This window comes from Pinus tabuliformis, chromosome 6 (genome assembly GCF_031772625.1).
Source record: "Pinus tabuliformis cultivar Carrire ecotype Pingquan chromosome 6, CPIR1, whole genome shotgun sequence".
Lineage (NCBI taxonomy): Eukaryota > Viridiplantae > Streptophyta > Pinopsida > Pinales > Pinaceae > Pinus > Pinus tabuliformis.
The window spans coordinates 1840379134-1840397609 of NC_142292.1; the positions used below are offsets into that span (position 1 = coordinate 1840379134).

General features: G+C 40.7%; 1 protein-coding gene across 2 annotated transcripts in view; it reads right to left on the reverse strand.

The window, feature by feature from the left end:
• The window catches only part of LOC149266362 (fumarylacetoacetase), a 184077-nt gene that overhangs the window by 45315 nt on the left and 120286 nt on the right, over window positions 1–18476 (reverse strand). For both annotated transcript variants that reach the window (XM_089430445.1, XM_089430443.1), the window contains exons 6-9: window positions 4433–4508; window positions 3806–3905; window positions 3509–3568; window positions 3314–3384 (exon numbers count right to left, since the gene is read on the reverse strand). In XM_089430445.1, coding sequence (XP_089286571.1) covers window positions 3314–3384; window positions 3509–3568; window positions 3806–3905; window positions 4433–4508 — 307 coding nt within the window. The remainder of the gene's footprint in view (window positions 1–3313; window positions 3385–3508; window positions 3569–3805; window positions 3906–4432; window positions 4509–18476) is intronic.

The following is an 18476-nucleotide window of genomic DNA, read 5'->3' on the forward strand; positions in this document are numbered from 1 at the left end:
GTGGAGTCTTGAATCTCATAATCATCATACCCACTCTGTTTCAAAACATTCATGGTTTCCATTAATTCCCTCTTCCTTGCAATTTCATCTTGGATGGCCTTCTCCCTAGCCTTATCCTCATAAAATTTTTCAAGCTTGGCAATGTATTCTGCCCTAATAGGACCTAACAGTTCTTTTGGTGCATCACATGGCTTTACTTGGCCTCTTACCCCAGCCAAGTGTTGTTTCAACCTAAGAATACCCCCACCTCCAATAGATTTATGGCATAATTTGCATATCATTTTTCCCTCAATTACATCACAATGAACCCATGCACTGTCCTTTCCTTTTGGAGCCATGTTTGCTTGAAATAATAACAATTTGCAAATAAATCTGCCATTTAAAAAAAAAATTGCAGCTAAGGAACATGGAAAACCAATGATAAATGTAGGAAAAAAATGCACATGCAAGCTACAAAATTTGGTAGCATAGAGCTAGAGAGTTCATAGGCTTAGCATAGATGATAGATCATTGAAGTGGGAAGTTTATAGCACAAAAAAAATAATTCATGGACAGCAGACTCAAATGAGGAATTATCAAGTGCAAATCCTTACCTGGAAATGCAAAGTAGCTCCCTTAGCCTCCTCTTGATGATGGCAACTCCACTGACAGCTACACACTATCTCCAAAATAGCTCCAACTCCAACTCCAAGATGACTACTTCAGCAAAAACTCCACACTCTCCAAGCTCACAAACAAACTCACAAACACTCCAAATCAGTTGTGTGAGACAAATGAGAGTGAGAGGGGTGTATTATAGCAAGTGTGAGGGTGTTTTTGGAGGGAAAATACCTTTCCCTCACCCCCAAAACCCCTAAACCGCCCTCCTTTCCAAAACCGCTGCGCTTTTTTGGTGTTACCGGCGGCCTGTCCATAAACCGGCCGGTTTAGGACGGAATCGGCCGGTTTGCTATAAACCGGCCGGTTCCGCCCTAAACCGGCCGGTTTTTACCGGTTAAGGCCTTTTTTTGGGCACGAGGGGGTCTAAACCGGGTTAGAAGGGCCGGTTCGGACCGGCCAGGCTTCCAACCGGCCGGTTAGGCCGGTAACCGGTTTTTAAAACTATGCTCACATGTGCACACATTAACGATGAATCAAAGCTTATGCCAAAGAAGCATCCAAATCTAGTTCTTTCTATCAAAAATGTCGATTGATCTTGGAGGGTTGGTGAGTCAGTCAATCCACCTTCGATGTTACTACCTTGATCTTGTACAAGGCGTCTTCTCTTGCAATGTCTCTAAATGCTCAATGTACAAATCTCACTAAAGGCACAAAATAAGTTGGTAATATGATAAGCACTTTAGTAAAAGAAATTATGCTTATCAAATCTTGTAAATAACTTCTGTTATTGTTGTCACTTGTGGTCTCTTTTAGTTGTCGACATATTGACACTCAAATACTATGAATCCACATTTAACAAAACTTCAATATGTTATAAAGCTCACACAGATTAAGGGGTCATTACAGATTAACAAGGTGTCATTAATACAACATAGTTCTAATAGGCAGCACAGCTACCCAATGAATGAAATATAAGGTGCCCTTCCTCAATGTATGAAATGACTCCATTCATAACAAACTATCATATTCCACATCTCCCCTGTTTCCGTGTATTCAGTTTTTAGCAATAGTGACATTTCCTATGGCATTCTTGTCCGTTATGTCATATTTGTCCTCTAATGTGGCCACCTAGATTTGCAATCTTGATCTAAAAACTAGAATAGTATCCTTCCACAAAATTGGCTATTAAGTATGTTGGCAAGTACATGAAAGATGGCTTTACTCTAAATAACAGTCTTGCTAATCATGTGATAGAAAGCTGGGTTTCCAATGCAGACCAAAGTCTTCTTAGCTAATAGAATTCTCTGTTGCTTGAGCGACTCCATCCCATTTACAGTCAAAGAGAATGTGTTCTGATCTTGCTCCAACTCAACACATATCCAGAAAAGTAATTCCTGTAACTCATATTTGAAGTGTTACTACTTCCCATCTTGTTATCACCTCATCTCACCTGATAATGGTTAACCAAAAAAATCCATACAAAACTCATAAAAATTCAGCGTTAACTAAGCTTTAGTGCACAGACAGATGAGATGCAAATTTACAAGGCAACTAATGAATATTAGTACTTAGCTTAAAAAATGCATTTGAATGACAAATAAGCAATATGCTTGCAATCCGGTATTATTCTTCATAGTACTTTTCCTTTCCAAAATAGACCAATGAACTTTTTCTTCAATCAGCCAGAATTTTCTCAACAGAGCACTTTCTAGGGCTATGATCAGCGTTGACCACAAAGACCAGACTCCATCAAAATTGTTTGAGTGAATATATTGCAATCATAAGCGGATAGCAGACACAGAATTTCCGGCAACAAAAAGATGCGCAGTATTTTACTAAATAAATATCAAACGCATAAAGCGGAAGAAACATTGTTTACGTATGTGATTTTTTCAACCGCTTGGTTAGCAGATGTTATCTTACTCTAGCTTCACAATAATCTACTAACGTTTATGTATTAATACTAAATGCAACAAGTACTAACAATAGTTGTTAAACTATACAAACATTAAAGTTCACTACCCCTAATATAAATATTAACATACAAAAAAGGCATTCCACTTTATTTTATCGAAGCACTGCAGCAGTGAATGGACTGCCAATTTACCTTTTTTTTTTATTTTCTTAGCAATCAGCAGTGCTGTTCAGTCCGCACTGCAGCAGTGAATGGACTGCCAATTTACTTTTTTTTTATTTTCTTAGTCAATCAGCAGTGATGTTCAGTGAGTTGCCATTTTTCTTGTATATTTTCTCAGTGATATTCTCAGTTATAGCTCTTTGAGCCCAATCTCGATATGCTATTTTTTGATAAAAAAATTCCTTAGGTTCTTTTTTCTCTGGCTTCACTTTTTTGCTTTTTTCTACACAAACATCTATCATGAAACTGCTGTCAAACAGCATACGTCGAGCAAAAAGAGGGTATTGTCATAAAATCAAATAATTTCAAATTCTAATATTTGTAACTTACTTTCAACTGTTAAACCAGTTTTTTCTCTTTAACAAGCAACCCTTATGATGCTTTTTACATGAGTATTTTAATTCAATAAAAAAAAAAAAAATTGTTCTTCTGCCACAAAATGTCCTTTGTATGGCTATATACACATCATGCAGAACGGTAACTTTAGGGGTAAGAACTCATCATAGAAAAGGCAATAATCATTAACAATAGATTAATTATACAAATTCGAAAGAACAAAAAAAAAATCTATATTACCTGTACAGGTGCTTCACAGGTGAAAGGTTCTAAGGCCTCTAGAGTGACAATCCAGGGTGAGATGCTTGTTCCTGAAATAAATCGAAATCCAGTAAGCAACATTCAAAACATATGTGACACTGCTTTGAAGCCATTCCACAGTACACAGAAGCCAAGAATCACATATGAACAAATGTGGCACCGAGATATTCTTACCAAAGCTCTTTCCCAAAAATGGCCCAAGTGGTTGATATTCCCACGCCTGTATATCCCTTGCTGCCAATACCAAGGTCTGTTTATAAATGCTATGAATTGATTGTTATTTTAGCTAATAGATTGGCTTAAAACCAAAAGCAATTCTCTCACATAAAATAACCAAAAATATCCAACTTGGCTTTTAAGGCTATTATTGCCCTGATTGAGATTTAGCCTAGTGAATTGACTTAAAAACTGAACCCATTATCAGAAAAAAAGGAAAGGAACAAAAAGTCTAGTTTCCCAAATGGGGAGTACCACTCCAATCATTCATTAGAACCAGCCCAAAAATATGATCAGGTGCATCATCCACACTCACGGACGTTCCCAACTCATTTCCAGGTCCAACCAGCATAGCCTAAAACACAAACCCAGATTATCTGTTGACATTAAATTTCCAATACGACACTGAATTATACTGATGAAAACACACTTTGATCATTACACACAAATGTAACATGGTATTTTGAGCTGAAAACTCAAGTATATGATAAAACTTCAAACAAACAAAATAAGTTTAATCTATGAATAAACTTTTCCATTGCAATTCAGTTCATTCCATGCTCCTAATTTGGGATTCAAGACTACAGCTCAGGAAACAGTGCAACTTCTGCTACAATGTTGTCCCTTGTTTACCTTTTACATGCACAATTTTTTTTATTTCCAGCCAAAAGAAACAAGTTCTTCCATAGATAGCATCCACTTTCCATCCACTGCAATTTTTGATAATGTGGTGAAGGAAACAGCTCTGATGTTGTGATATTCTCATCTTTACTTTTTTTAAATGCACAAATATTTCGTCCAACCAAAAGAAAATCATGTAATTGTGTAAATGTTATCATCGCATTCAGTTTCCACTTGCTGTGAGATTCTCAACAATCTTACCATTTCTAGCTCAAAATCAAGTTTCACACTTGGTCCAAATCCTGGTGTAGGTGTGCCCATTGGACGTTTTTGACCTCTGCAAAAACAAAAAATTGGCACCTTTGTAAGAAGTGATTTAATGAAAATATGTCACATAAGATCTGAACAAGGACATTTAGCTTTTTATAGAAAAATCAAAGGCTGAAGTAAGTGTTGGAATTTCTAAGTAGCTGTTAGAAATCCTTCCTGTACTTTCTGATTTATTTCGTCCTACTTGTTCTATTAATTAACAAGTTATTTACCATGTAAATACTGAAAATAAATACAAGTTCAGTCTCAACACATACAGATCATCAATTGAAGCAAAAACAAGCACACAAGTGACACGGTTATTTTTGGACTAATGTCCCCGGAAAAACCCAATGCGGGAAAACCGGTGTAGCTATCTCAGAGTTTTATTATTAAGCAGTTTCAGAATACAATCTGAGTGCCAGAAATGGCTCACCCAACAGAGAATGCCCTCGGCAGTAGTACCTCTTAGTTGGAGACAGATATCAACCCCAATCTGCCCCATGAGATCTCCCAGCGTCAACCTCTAGGGTCTGCGTCAACCTCTCTAGCCCAGCGTCTGCCCAGCATCAATCTCTCTGGCCCAGCGTCTGCCTCTCTGGGCTCTGTGTCAACCTCTGGAGCCTCTGCGTCTCCCTTGCTGGCCCTCCTCAAGCTCTGCGCAGCTCCTGGCTGCTTCTGCGTGGCCTCTGGCTAGCTCTACGTCAACCCTCTCCTGGCTTCTACGTTGATGCTCCCAGTACTATCTCTGCCTCTCTGCTACTGCATTCACTGCCCCTCAGCTGCAACTCTAATCACTCCTTCGATTTCCTCAACAAACCTTGCCCCAGAAAATCGAATTCTTGATCAACTCAGTGTGTTCTCCAAGTGACCTTCAAAGCCTCCTCTTATACTTTTCTCGTTGACAATTCAACGACCAAGATTAAGTCCCTAATCAACTGCTAAGATTAGATTTGGCTTGATCCATGACTTTTGGACCATTCTAACTTAGTTTTATATTAATTCACATTAATATTTTATTTTCCCTAAGTCTACTCCATTAAAAATATTAATTATTTTAATATCTCCCAAACTGGTTAGATTTTGCCCAAACCATTTATGGGTATTGGAGATCTCATGTGCTTTAGCCTCTCCACCAATTTTCGTGGCTAGAGCACATTCGATGCTACCCCAAATCAACACTCCCTCTTAGTGAGGATTGTGCTCTAGTAATACTCCTTACTGAGCATCACCCTGATCATCCAGCATCGGTCCTTGTGCTGATGCTAGGCCTCCTACCCAACATCCTCTGCACTGTTACATCATGTACTGCTACCCATGGCCTTGCCACTGCCACTGCTACATCTGTACAACAACTCCCTCTGCATCTGTGTTGTTGCCCATGGCTCTGCCACTGCCACTATTGCATCTGCACTGTAATCCTTCTCATCATGCTACATCGTGTTGCCCATAGCACTGCCACTGCTAACTACTGCACTCCAACTCAGTTACTGAGAAGTAAGTAATTGATCTCCCAACTCTGACATCTTCGTCAGTTCTGCTACTCCTCTTCGAGGCTCCCGTAGCAAGGTATAATCTAAGAGGTTGGGTACCTCGAGGATCCTACCCTTCATCGCTTGTAGCTCGTCTAACTACAGCTCGATGTCTCCCCACTTCCTCTCACGAGGTGCATGAGCACACATGGCACAGTCATCATTTGTCTCCACTTCTTTCTCCGCCCTTGCTAGCACAGCCTTGGTCTCAGAAGCCTCTCCCTTGCTCTTCTTCCTCGGACACTGGCTCGCATAATGACCCAGTTCCCCACAGTGGAAGCATTTGACCTTGGAGAGGTCCTACTTCTTTCGTTTCTCCTGCTTTCCCTCAAATTCTAGGGCAACATCCTCCTCTTTCTCCTCCTTGATTCTGACCCCCTTGTCGCTACTTCCTGCCTTGGTTAGCCTTCTGATCTCTTCTTGACGAAGAGCCACCCACAGTTCCTCCCAATCTGGAAGGGTCGATCTGCCCAGTATGCTCTGAACAAATACCTCCCAGTGCTCTGAAATTGCGTTCAATGCGGTCCTCACCATTAATTCCTGATCCGGTGTGGCCCCTGTGGAAGTCAGCTGATCCCGGATCTCCTTCAATCGACCGAAGAAGATGTCTATATGTTCACGTTTCTGCATCTGATATGACCACAGCTGATTTTCTAGTAGCACCTTCTTCTGCACGGAAGTATGCTGATACAATTTCGTTAGGGCCCCTCCCACATCGCAGTTATCGTGTCCTTTTCGACAATATGTTGTACTACATGGTCCTTGACCCCGTCAAGGATGATGCTCTTCGCCCTCGCCATTGCCTCCTCGTACTTATCATTCTCAGCTCGGTCGACTGGGATCACTATCGTTTTCAAGGCGAAGTCCTTAAGACGATTCCTGTCTAGAACGGACATGATCCTAGCCTTCCAAACTACGAAGTTTGAGGATCCGTCCAGTCTGTCCTGATCTCTTACTCTGTTCACTGCCATCTCACTGCTCCTCTTTCGACTTTTTCAAATCTCTCTACTTCCCTCCTAGAAGTTCTCGGTGTGACTCCCTCTGAGCCTCGATTTCCTTCCTGGAAACCCCTCTGCCAATGTCGAGATGCCCCCACTCCGATCGTTAGTGCAGTTGCACCACTGATCCGGATTTCTTGGCTAGAAATCCTCATTAGCAACTCCCTCCTCCTTGGTCTTGCCCTGTTAGGTACTATCTAACCACAGTACCCCACCAACTTTACTCTGCAACTTCTCCACAGCCTCCTATGCCCCAGCAAATTGAAGGTTAGAGCCTTTAGACTCTGCACAATCCTAGCCCCAGCAAAATCCGCACATCTTGGCCACGGCCGTCAATCCTTCCTGACTGAGAAAGATGACTGGGCACTGCGTAGGTCAAATCTGCTCATTTTTGCCACTGCGTTGATCCTTCTCCCAGCTCAAACTTGATGGTGTAGGCACTGTGTCACCCCTTCCTTGCTGCTTTTCCGCTTGGAACAGCTTCTGTCACTCGGGACAGTTGTTTCTGTTGTTGTTGCTCTACTCAGCTGATGCCCTCAGTTCTCATGTTATCTGCAACCACGCTCTGAAACCATGTTGGAATTTCTAAGTCTAACTGTCCTGTACTTACTGATTTATTTCTTCCTACTTGTTTTGTCAATTAACAAGTCATTTACCATGTAAACACTAAAAATAAATACCTCAACACATACAGATCATCAACTGAAGAAAAAACAAGCACACAATTGACACCGTTAATTTTGGACTAATGTCCCCGGAAAAACCCAATGTGAGAAAACCGGTGCAACGATCAAAGTGTTTTATTATTAAACAGTTTCAAAACATACTGTGGGTGCCAAAAATGGCTCACCCAACAGAGAATGCCCTCGACAGTAGTACCTCTTAGTCGAAGACAGATATCAACCCCAATTTGCCCCACGAAATCTCCCAGCGTCAACCTCTAACGTCTGCGTCAGCCTCTCTGGCCCAGCGTTTGCCCAGCATCACAACCTCTCTAGCCCAGCGTCTACCCAACTTCAGCCTCTCTGACCCAGCGTCGGCCTCTCTGGCCCAGCATCAGCCTCTCTAGGCTCTGCATCAGCCTCTGGAGCCTCTGCATCTCCCACGTTGGCCCTTCCTCAGGCTCTGCACAGCTCCTGGCTGCCACTATGTGGCCTCTCGCTGCTTCTACGTGGCCTCTGGTTGGCTCTGCGTCAACCCTCTCCCAGCTTCTGCGCTGATGCTCCCGGTACTATCTCTGCCTCTCTGCTACTGCATTCACTGCCCCTCAGTTGAACTCTGATCACTCCTTCGATTTCCTCAACAAACCCTACCCCAAAAAATTGAATTCTTGATCAACTCTGTGTTCTCCAAGTGACCCTCAAGCCTCCTCTTATACTTTTCTCGTTGACAATTCAACAACCAAGATTAAGTCCCTAATCAATAGCGAAGATTAGATCTGGCTTGATCCATGACTTTTGGACCATTCTAACTCAATTTTATATCAATTCACATTAATATTTCATTTTCCCTAAGTTTAGACTTAGGGACTCCATAAAAATATTAATTATTTTAATATCTCCCAAACTGGTTAGATTCTGCCCAAACCATTTCTAGGTATTGGAGATCTCATGTGCTCCACCAATTTTCGTGGCTAGAGCACATCTGATGCTACCCCAAATCAACAGTAAGAAGAATACAAAAACAAAAACAAAAAAACTCTCTTCTTTTCTATAACACTAATCTTCATTAAGACTTATTTACTTCAACAACATCCATATATACAATCAAAATTTATATTTCCATCTCAGAATTGAAAAATGTTGGCATTAGATCTATGAATATTATTCACACACCTAAACTTATAAACATATAATAGTGGAAAGAACTATGTGGTCTGCTTCCCAGAACATCTAAACAATAAAATAAATATATTGCAGACTCTCCTCCCAAAATGACACATTTGCATTATTATGTCGCTCCGTAGCTGTAGACCATAAGAGTCATCTGGTATAGACTTAACCATAGCTATATCATCTTAAATTTTCAATACAAGTAAGCTCAGAAAAATACAAGACATCTGGGCATGACACTTATTTGTGGGAGAAGTCAATTATTATCTTTGTCATTCTTTGTTGTTTGCTAAGTTGCTAGAAACGTTGCCCAGGGGTCGTTTCCGACCGGAAACGAAACTGAAACGAGGAAACTCGTACCGTACAGCCTGGAAACCCGTTTTCAGTTGTATTGCCCTGTTTCACGTTGGGGAAGCGTGGCCAGTACGACCGGAAACGAGTTTCCAATTAACACTCGACATTTTCTTTTCTTCTTTTCTTTTTTCCACTTCTAATTTTTTATTGGGCGACTAAAATATCTTCTGGATGCTTCTGGATGCTTCTAGATGCCTCTCTCAAGTTAGCAAAAAGATGATTTTTTTGACTGGGGCAGCCTAATGTTCAAGCCTATGGCCCCAATGTTGATATGCAGTTCATAGTAATGTTAAATTCTTAAAGTAAAAGTGAATATTCTCATTCACTTTTACTTAAATTTTTAACATTACCATGAAATGACTCGGGATGTTTGAGAGTGGTTTCACCCTCATTGGATTTCATATGGAGAAAGTAGAATTTTAGATCTCACTCAAAATCCAGCAGACTTATTTGTTTTCCAGGATTTCAAGATTGGGAGGATTGCAATTTTCGATTGCATTTTGTCATGTACTAGGGTATGGAACTTGAATTTAATGAAGAGAACCAAGCCCTCTATGCAGGGGAGACTCCCAATAATCAAGAGCACCTAGGGTACTAGGGTATGGAACTTGTATTTAATCAAGAGCACTAAAGTTGTTCGACTATGTAGGAGGAGACTCCCAATCAAGCACGAGACAAGAAATTAGAAATTTCTCATCGCTAATTTTGGATATTGTTATTTTCATTATGTGATCATTCATGAGTAAATGTGATGTAAATTTAGAGACTTATAGTTTATGAATTGACAATTTAATCATAATGTAATAAATTAAAATGTATCATGTATGCTTTATGACTGCACATATTTCTTAAATGTCCTAATCTATATATATATATATATATATATATATATTGTATCTCCCCGTTTCCAAAATTTGGGCGGGCCACGCTTTGTACCCGTTCTCATTTCAGAAACTCGTACTCGTTTCCCCATATCGTGCAACTTAGGTTGTTTGGGTCTTGTTACCCTTCATGTCAGTAAGGGTGCATACAAAATTTTGCAATATATTTCACCACCATTGTAAGCACAAGGTCAAAAGCCAAAAGTATCGTAAGAACCATGTGAGGCTTTGTATTAGGGATCCTAGACCTATGTCTTATTATCTATATTTTGTTCTGTCGGTTGGACCATGGCTAGTCCCTTAAAGTTCATCTCAAGTTCCTTTCTTCTTGAATAAGACCAAAGGACCTAATGTGGGAATTGGGATTACTGGAGGACTCATGGTTTTATGGGAGCCATACTTTTCTAGGGGTAATTACCAGTGCATGGACTAGTGCAACCCATGTCAAGGTGCACCTATGTCTTACTAGGTTAGAGTCTTTAGAGTCTATACGTGGCCTTGGCTTTGGTGCAACATCCCCTGGGAAGTTCTCATGCATGGCAGTCTCACATAGACAACTTTCACAATTCCCAATGCAAAGCGGTCCCGAAAGTCAAAAAGCTCAAGTTGGTCACAAATTGTTCAGCTTGATGACGGTAGTTCATACCAATTATAATTTTTCCATATAGTGAAGGCAATGACTAATTCCAGCTTGGTCAAAGTTGGTCAAACAAGTCATACAGGTTTCCAGGGGGTAAAATAGGGCTTGCATTGGGCAGCTTGGTACATGCATTACATCAAAAGTCATTTATTGAATGTGAGGAACAAAACCCAAGTGTCAGAATGTCTAGATTCATTAGGGCATTAGAGAACTAGCACAATGGACGAATGACATGTCCAAGATTCAATTGATTGAAGGCCTGGTAAGGTCAAAGATAAAGAATAGTAGCATATAGTTTCCCAACGTTCCTCTCCAACGTCCAAGTGGTAGCTCGACTTGGTCCATGAAGAATTCGACTTGCTTTGGAGGATATGACTTGGTCTTTGAGTTGGTTATTTGACTTCATAACGGTTATTTTATTAGTCCTTTTATTAACTTCCTGGTCCAAGGTACCTAGAAGAATCTTTTCTACCACAAATCAGTTACATACGTAAAGCTAATAACCACACATCATCCCAAATCATATTAGCTTGGATGAATCAAGGAGTTCAAACAAAATGACTCTCCTCCCAAAATGACACATTTGCATTATTCTGTTGCTCTGTAGCTGCAGACCATAAGAGTCATCTGGTATAGACTTCCATAACTATATCATCTTATATTTTCAATTCAAGTAAGCTCAGAAAATACAAAAAATCTGGGCATGCCACCTTTTTGTGTGAGAAGCCAATTATTATCTTTGTGATTCTTTGTTGTTTGGGTCTTGTTACACTTCATGTCAGCAAGGGTACATACAAAATGTTGCAACATATTTCACCACCATTGTAAGCACAAGGTAAAAAGCCAAAAGTATTGTAAGAACCATGTGAGCCGTTATATTAGGGATCCTAGAACTATGTCTTATTATCTATATTTTGTTATGTTGGTTGGACCATGGCTCGTCCACTGAAGTTCATCTCAAGTTCCTTTCTTCTTGAATAGGACTGGAGGACCTTATTTGGGAATCAAGATTACTTGAGAACTCATGGTTTTATGGGAGCATACTTTTGTCGGGGTAATTGTCGATGCATGGACTAGTACAACCCGTGTCAAGGTGCACCCATGTCTTACTAGGTTAATGTCTTTAGAGTCTATACATGGCCTCAACTTTGGTGCAATATACCCTGGGTAGTTCTCATGCATGGCAGTGTCACATAGATAACTTTCACAATTCCCAATGCAAAGCGGTCCCGAAAGTCAAAAGCTCAGTTGGTCACAAATTGTTCAGCTTGATGAGAGTAGTTCATACCACTTATAATTTTTCCAAATAGTGAAGGCAATGACTAATTACAGCTTGGTCAAACAAGTCATACAGGTATCCAGGGGGCAAAATAGGGCTTGCATGTGGCAGCTTGGTACATGCATTACATCAAAAGTCATTTACTGAATTTGAGGAACAAAACCCCAAGTGTCAAAATTTCTAGATTCATTAGGGCATTAGAGAACTAGCTCAATGGACTAATGACATGTCCAAGATTCACTTTATTGACGGCCTCACAAGGTCAAAGATAAAGAATGTAGCATATAGTTTCCAATGTTCCTCTCCAACGTCCAAGTGGTAGCTTGACTTGGTCCATGAAGAATTTGACTTGCTTTGGAGGATATGACTTGGTCTTTGAGTTGCTTATTTAACTTCATAACGGTTATTTTATTAGTCCTTTTCTTAACTTCCTGGTCCAAGGTACCTAGAAGAACCTTTTCTGCCACAAATCAATTACATAACTAAAGCTAACAACCACACATCATCCCAAATCATATTAGCTTGGATGGGTCAAGGAGTTCAAACAACCCACCCTCATCATTCATGTTGAGACAACATGCCTTCATCATTCATGTTCAAACAGCCTACCCTCATCATTCATAACTATAAGTGTTCCATCACCAATGTAATACCCTAATCTTAACCCCATGAACTTGATCTTGTTTGTATTGTAATTATGTGTTTCATTTACTATGTGTTGTGCGACACCATGGGGTAGTTGCCATGGTGATTGTCTATATTGAAAAATAGGAACATTTTAATGTAAATGAATGGTTCCAAGGCTGACTAGTGAGGACATCGATCATGCTATTAATCTACTAGAGGGAAGGGTTAGGGGGTTTGATGTGGAAATGACCTATGCCTTATCATGATGCCTTACCCTACCCATAGAGTGCTAAGTTAGACTAACATCCTAGTACAATAGAAAAGGAAAATTTGAATATGAGAACTTAGTAATCCTATACCAAAGTGCCTAGCTCCTATTTTTTGTTGAAGTTTCTAAGTTTACTTAGTTTAGAAACCCTTCATGCACTTTTTTCTAATTTATTCCAACCTACTTGTTATTTTTCTTTAACAAGTTATTTACAAAGTAAATACTGAAAATAAACACCAGTGCATGCTCAACATATTACAGATCAGGACTAAAAGAAACAAGAACAAACACACCACATGACACCATTATTTTTGGACCAATGTCCCCGGAAAAACCCAATGCAGGAAAACCGGTGCAGCGATCTGAGGGTTTTCTTATTAAGCAATATCAGAGTACAATCTGGGTGCCGAAACTGGCCTACCCAACAGAGAATTTCCTTAGCAACTATACCTCACAGTTTGAGAGAAATCTCCTGGCTGAAACCCCGGAAAATCTTTTCGGCAGCTCCTCAGCACAAAACTTCTCTACAGCCCCAGTGTCTGCCCAATCTGGACTGCGTCATCCCCTCTCTGTCTCACGTTGGCCCTGCGTCAGCCTTTCTTGGCTTGCGTCAGCCCCAGGAGGCCCTGCATCAGCTTTCTGGGCCTTGCGTCAAACACGCTGGCCTCTCTGGTGCTCTGCGCAGCACTTGGCTGCCTCTGCGTGACCTTGCGTGAGCCCTTGTTGACTCTGCGTCACTCTCCTTTGTTGTTGCGCTGCTCTCCCTGCACAATCTTTGCCTTCTCTGTTTCTCTATACTCAATGCCCCTCAGCTGCTCTCTCGATCACTGATTCTATCTCTCTTAACAAACCCCGCTCTAGAGAATAGAATGACTGATCACTCTAGTGTACTCTCTAAGTGACCCTCAAGCCTTCTCTTATACTTTTCCTGTTGACATCTCAACGGCCGAGATTAAGTCCCTAATCAACGGCTAAAGATTAGATCTGGCTTGATCCATGTCTTTTGGACCATTCTAACACAGATTCATATTAATACACATTAATATTTTATTTTCCCTAAGTTTAGACTTAGGTACTCGATTAAAAATATTAATAATTTTTAAATCTCCTGACCCAAGATCTCATGTGACCCAAATTTTGTGGCTAGAGCACATCCGATGCTATCCCAAATCAACATTTTTAAGTAACTATCTCCTATACCAAAGCTATGACCACCTATTTCGTAGTAACCACCTCCTACCATCAGGTAATCAAGAAAGTAACAGAGGAAGGGCTCCTCTCTTCGTTCACCCATTCACCAAAATCCTTGCATGCGAATTCAAATGGGAAGATTGTAACTAGAAGAAAAGAGAGTTCTTGAAGAAAAAGAGAGGTTTGGAGAAATCTTGTGAGGGCATAAGATAATTTTATTAATGCCTAACAAATGACCACAATAGTATGTCAATGGGATTGAAGAGTATAACCAATATGAAAACAATGTGGGAGTGTCAACACACTCCTAGAAAATGCCAAAAATAATACGAGGAAAGAAACCTGTATATATGTATATAATTGTGACAAAAGTATGATGATATAAAACACTAAGTGAGTTTGTCGAAGTCTCAAGACTAGAAAAACGGAAAACCCAACACAAGGACCTAACAAGAGAGAGAGAGAGAGAGAGGAAGATCGAACAATGGGGCCAAGATGCCAAGGTCTCCTAAGTCTGATAACCTAAGGCAAGGGGGGTGAACTGGGCACTGGTTCGTTGTCAAACCTTTTTGTTAAAATTGGACAACTAGGTCCAAACTCCATGTTTTGATGCTCAGATTAAGAGGCTAATATTTTTGTTGGATTCCTCTTTCTGAGAGGTGTAAAATCCATATAAAAATAGTCTTAATCCGATGAGCAGAACTTATATTTTGAATTTATTATTCTTAATAAATTATATGTGCAAGGTCAGCCAGTTTTGTAATGTAGGCTCACATGCCCAACAGATGTGTCACACACCCTCATTGATGGATATATATACAGGAAAAGTTGGAGAGAATTTGAACACAACTCCTCTCCACGTCTTGGGTTGACTCATCTACTGGTTGGAGGGTTGTTGTGACACATGCTGGGCTGGCTGACCAAAGGAGACTTTGCTGGTTGAAGCATCCTGTTGACCGCTGAAACGAACACATTCATTTTTCTTGTTTCTGATTTGTCTTCTGTAAGATCTGCTTATATGTTCTATCTGCATTTTGCTTATCTACTTGTATGATTGCTGTGAGAAAAGTGAAATTGCTCTTAGCATAGAACATCTACAAAACTTTACATGGTATCGGAGCTGAGGTGAAGACAAACTCACTTCAAGTGATCTCCTCTCCACGTCTTGGGTTTTTGGAGAAGGAGATACACTATGGATTACGCTGGCCTATGGTGCCCTAACTGCTTTGATGCCCTAATTGTTGTAATGCCCTAGCTAGCCGCAGGCTTATGAGGATGAAAACAAACCTTATACGCTGTCCATGGAAACTTTTATACACAGTTTATGAAGCCGTAGTAAGACCCTATGTGAAATGACGGAAACATTCATACGATGTCATGTATACGCAGAATAACGCAGCCATGGTCAACGCTGTTATACGCAGTATAACGGTCGTGGAAACTCAACGATGTCATGTATACGCAGAAGAACGCATGTCAAAAGCAACGCAGCTACGAAGAGCCGCAGTCATATGTGGAACGTAGTCTATACACGCACAACTGGAGCACTTAGCCGTTGTCCACATGGTAGCCATAGTGATATAAGAAGCCGTTGTCATAAAGGGTAACCACAGCTGTTGTGATATGGAGAGAGCCACAATCAAGCCGCAGAAAGCCGCAATGATGGAAAGGCAAGGCCGCAGTTAAGTGCAAGGGTGCCACGTAACTAAGGTGAGCCGCAGTTTTGATAAAGACTTATTAACGCGCTGTTAATAAAGGGTTTATACAGTTATGAAACGACATCCACACAGTTCATACGCTGTCCAGATACCCTAGACGCAGTAATGCCCTAGCCGCAGTAAGCACCAGGGTTATGAAGAAATATAAACACAGTCAATGGGTCAATAAGACACAGTGAGTCAACAAGACCTGTTCACGCATTCCTCTCTGCCATTCTATACATATATACGCTATATATATACGGTATACAGGTATGGCTATTCTACGTGAAGCCTGGAACATGTGTGGCCTTTCTACGTGATACATATATACGCTGTATATGGAAATTATAACCGCGATAGCTGCAGTCAAGGAAAGGGGTAGCCGCAGTTGAGGAATAACGAAGCCGCAGTAAATGAAGTAGTTGTAGTCAAGTGAAAATGACGAAGCCGTTGGAAATGAAGACGCTGCAGTCATGAATATACGCTGGGCAGTCATCATATACAGTAAATAGATATGATGTACGCAAGCTATGATACAACGCTGCAATATATTTATATATGCAGGCAAACAATGCAGAGATATGTATATACACGATGGCAACATATATATATATACATGTAGTCAATTTATATACATGCAGAACTACAGTCAAGATTTGGTGAGTACAGGTTCAATATGTCTCGGTTTAAGACCACTTCGGACCTACCTTATAAACAACCTAATCACATGGATATAAATGTATATGGGTAAGCATGCTCTAACACTGTCTCAACTAAATGATTATCTCAGTGTTACATATCTATATATATATATGACTGTCTTGGCATAATAGTCATAATGATGAACAGCAACAATGATAGAACTATGATGGTCAAGAGATCCTTCGTATGCCTGTAAAAGGACTCAACATAATGGAAATAATAAGGATGAACAATCTCAGATCATAATGATAGAAGCAGCATCATGGGCATGTCAGTAAAGGGCAGCACGATGATGAATGAGACAGCTTGATGTATGGGCAGCACAGTGATCATGAGCAGCATGAAGATGCATGATGCAGCATGATGGTGCTACATGGTAAGGTGTAACAGATGAACGAAATGGATAGGTGAAGTCGTCACCTTAGAGAAGAAGAATGTCTTCAACTGATCTCATCATTATAAGAAATGATCTATGCACAGATCCAGACAAGTCAAAGTGTTGACTTCTGTTGTAATTACTGATGACATTTACTAATGACTTCTCTCGCAAAACCTGGATATACTTCTTGAAGAAGAAGGATGAGGCTTTCATGTGGTTCCGTACCTTCAAAGCCTTGGTGGAAAATATGACCGGAAAGAAGATCAAGATTTTGAGCACTGACAATGGCATTGAATATGAGTCAAATGAGTTCAAAGACTTTTGCAGAGAAGCTGGCATTAAGAGGGAGACTACCACTGCATATACTCCTGAGCAGAATGGTGTTGTTGAACGCAAGAATAGGACTATTGTGGAAGCTGCCCGTGCCATGCTATGTGACCAGGGTCTTCCAAAGTTTCTGGGGGGAGAAGCTGCAAATACTGCTGTGTACATTCAAAACCGATGCCCTCATTCCGCTTTGGACTCCAAAACTCCCGAAGAGGTTTTCTCTGGTAAGAAACCTGATGTCTCACATTTTAGAATTTTTGGATGACCTGTCTATTTTCATGTGCCGAAAGAAAAGAGAAGTAAGCTGGATGCTACTGGGAAGAAAGGAATGTTTGTGGGCTACAGTGAGACTTCTAAGGCATATAGAGGCTATGTACCTGGTCAAAGGGAAGTAGAGATAAGCCATGATGTCACTTTTGACGAAGATGCTTCCCTGAAGAAAGTAGTAGATCTTCCTAGATCTGAAGAAAACCATAAAGAAAGACCTGGAAATCTGGAAGAACCCCAGGATGAGACTATGCCTGATGTTGAAGGGCCAATGGACCCTATTGACCCTTCCCCTTCTCTAGGAAAGAGGCCATCATGGCTCAGGGACACCCCCGAAGATGCTGAGGGGTCATGCTGCCCCAAGGGGAACATTCCGAGAAAGCAAGAAGCCGTGTAGATACCAAGGGTATCTAGCTGCCATGAGTACTATTATACAATCTGAACCTGGATCTTTTGAGGAAGCCATCAAGCATCAAGTCTGGAAGGATGCTATGCATGAAGAATATGAGGATATTATGAAGAATGATGTCTGGGATGTGGTCCTGAGACCGAAGGACAAATCTGTTGTCACCACTAAATGGCTCTACAAGATTAAACATGGATCTGATGGGAGTGCTGAAAAGTTTAAGGCAAGATTTGTTGCCCGTGGCTTCTCTCAAAAGGAAGGAATTGACTATGACGATATATTTGCACCTGTGGGTCGATATACCACCATCCGATCCATCATAGCCCTTGCTGCTACGCAAGGATGGAGTCTTCATCAGATGGATGTCAAGACCGCTTTTCTGCATGGTGCAATAAAGGAAGAGGTGTATGTAGAACAACCTCTGGGATTTGAAGTTCAAGATCGAGACACTTATGTCTGCAGGTTGAAGAAAGCCCTCTATGGGTTAAAGCAAGCACCCAGAGCTTGGTATGAGAGGATGGATAGTTACTTGATGAAGCTGGGCTTCACTCGAAGCAATGCTGATCCAAACCTTTACTTTAAGGTTGAGGAAGGAAAGCCTCTCATTCTAGTG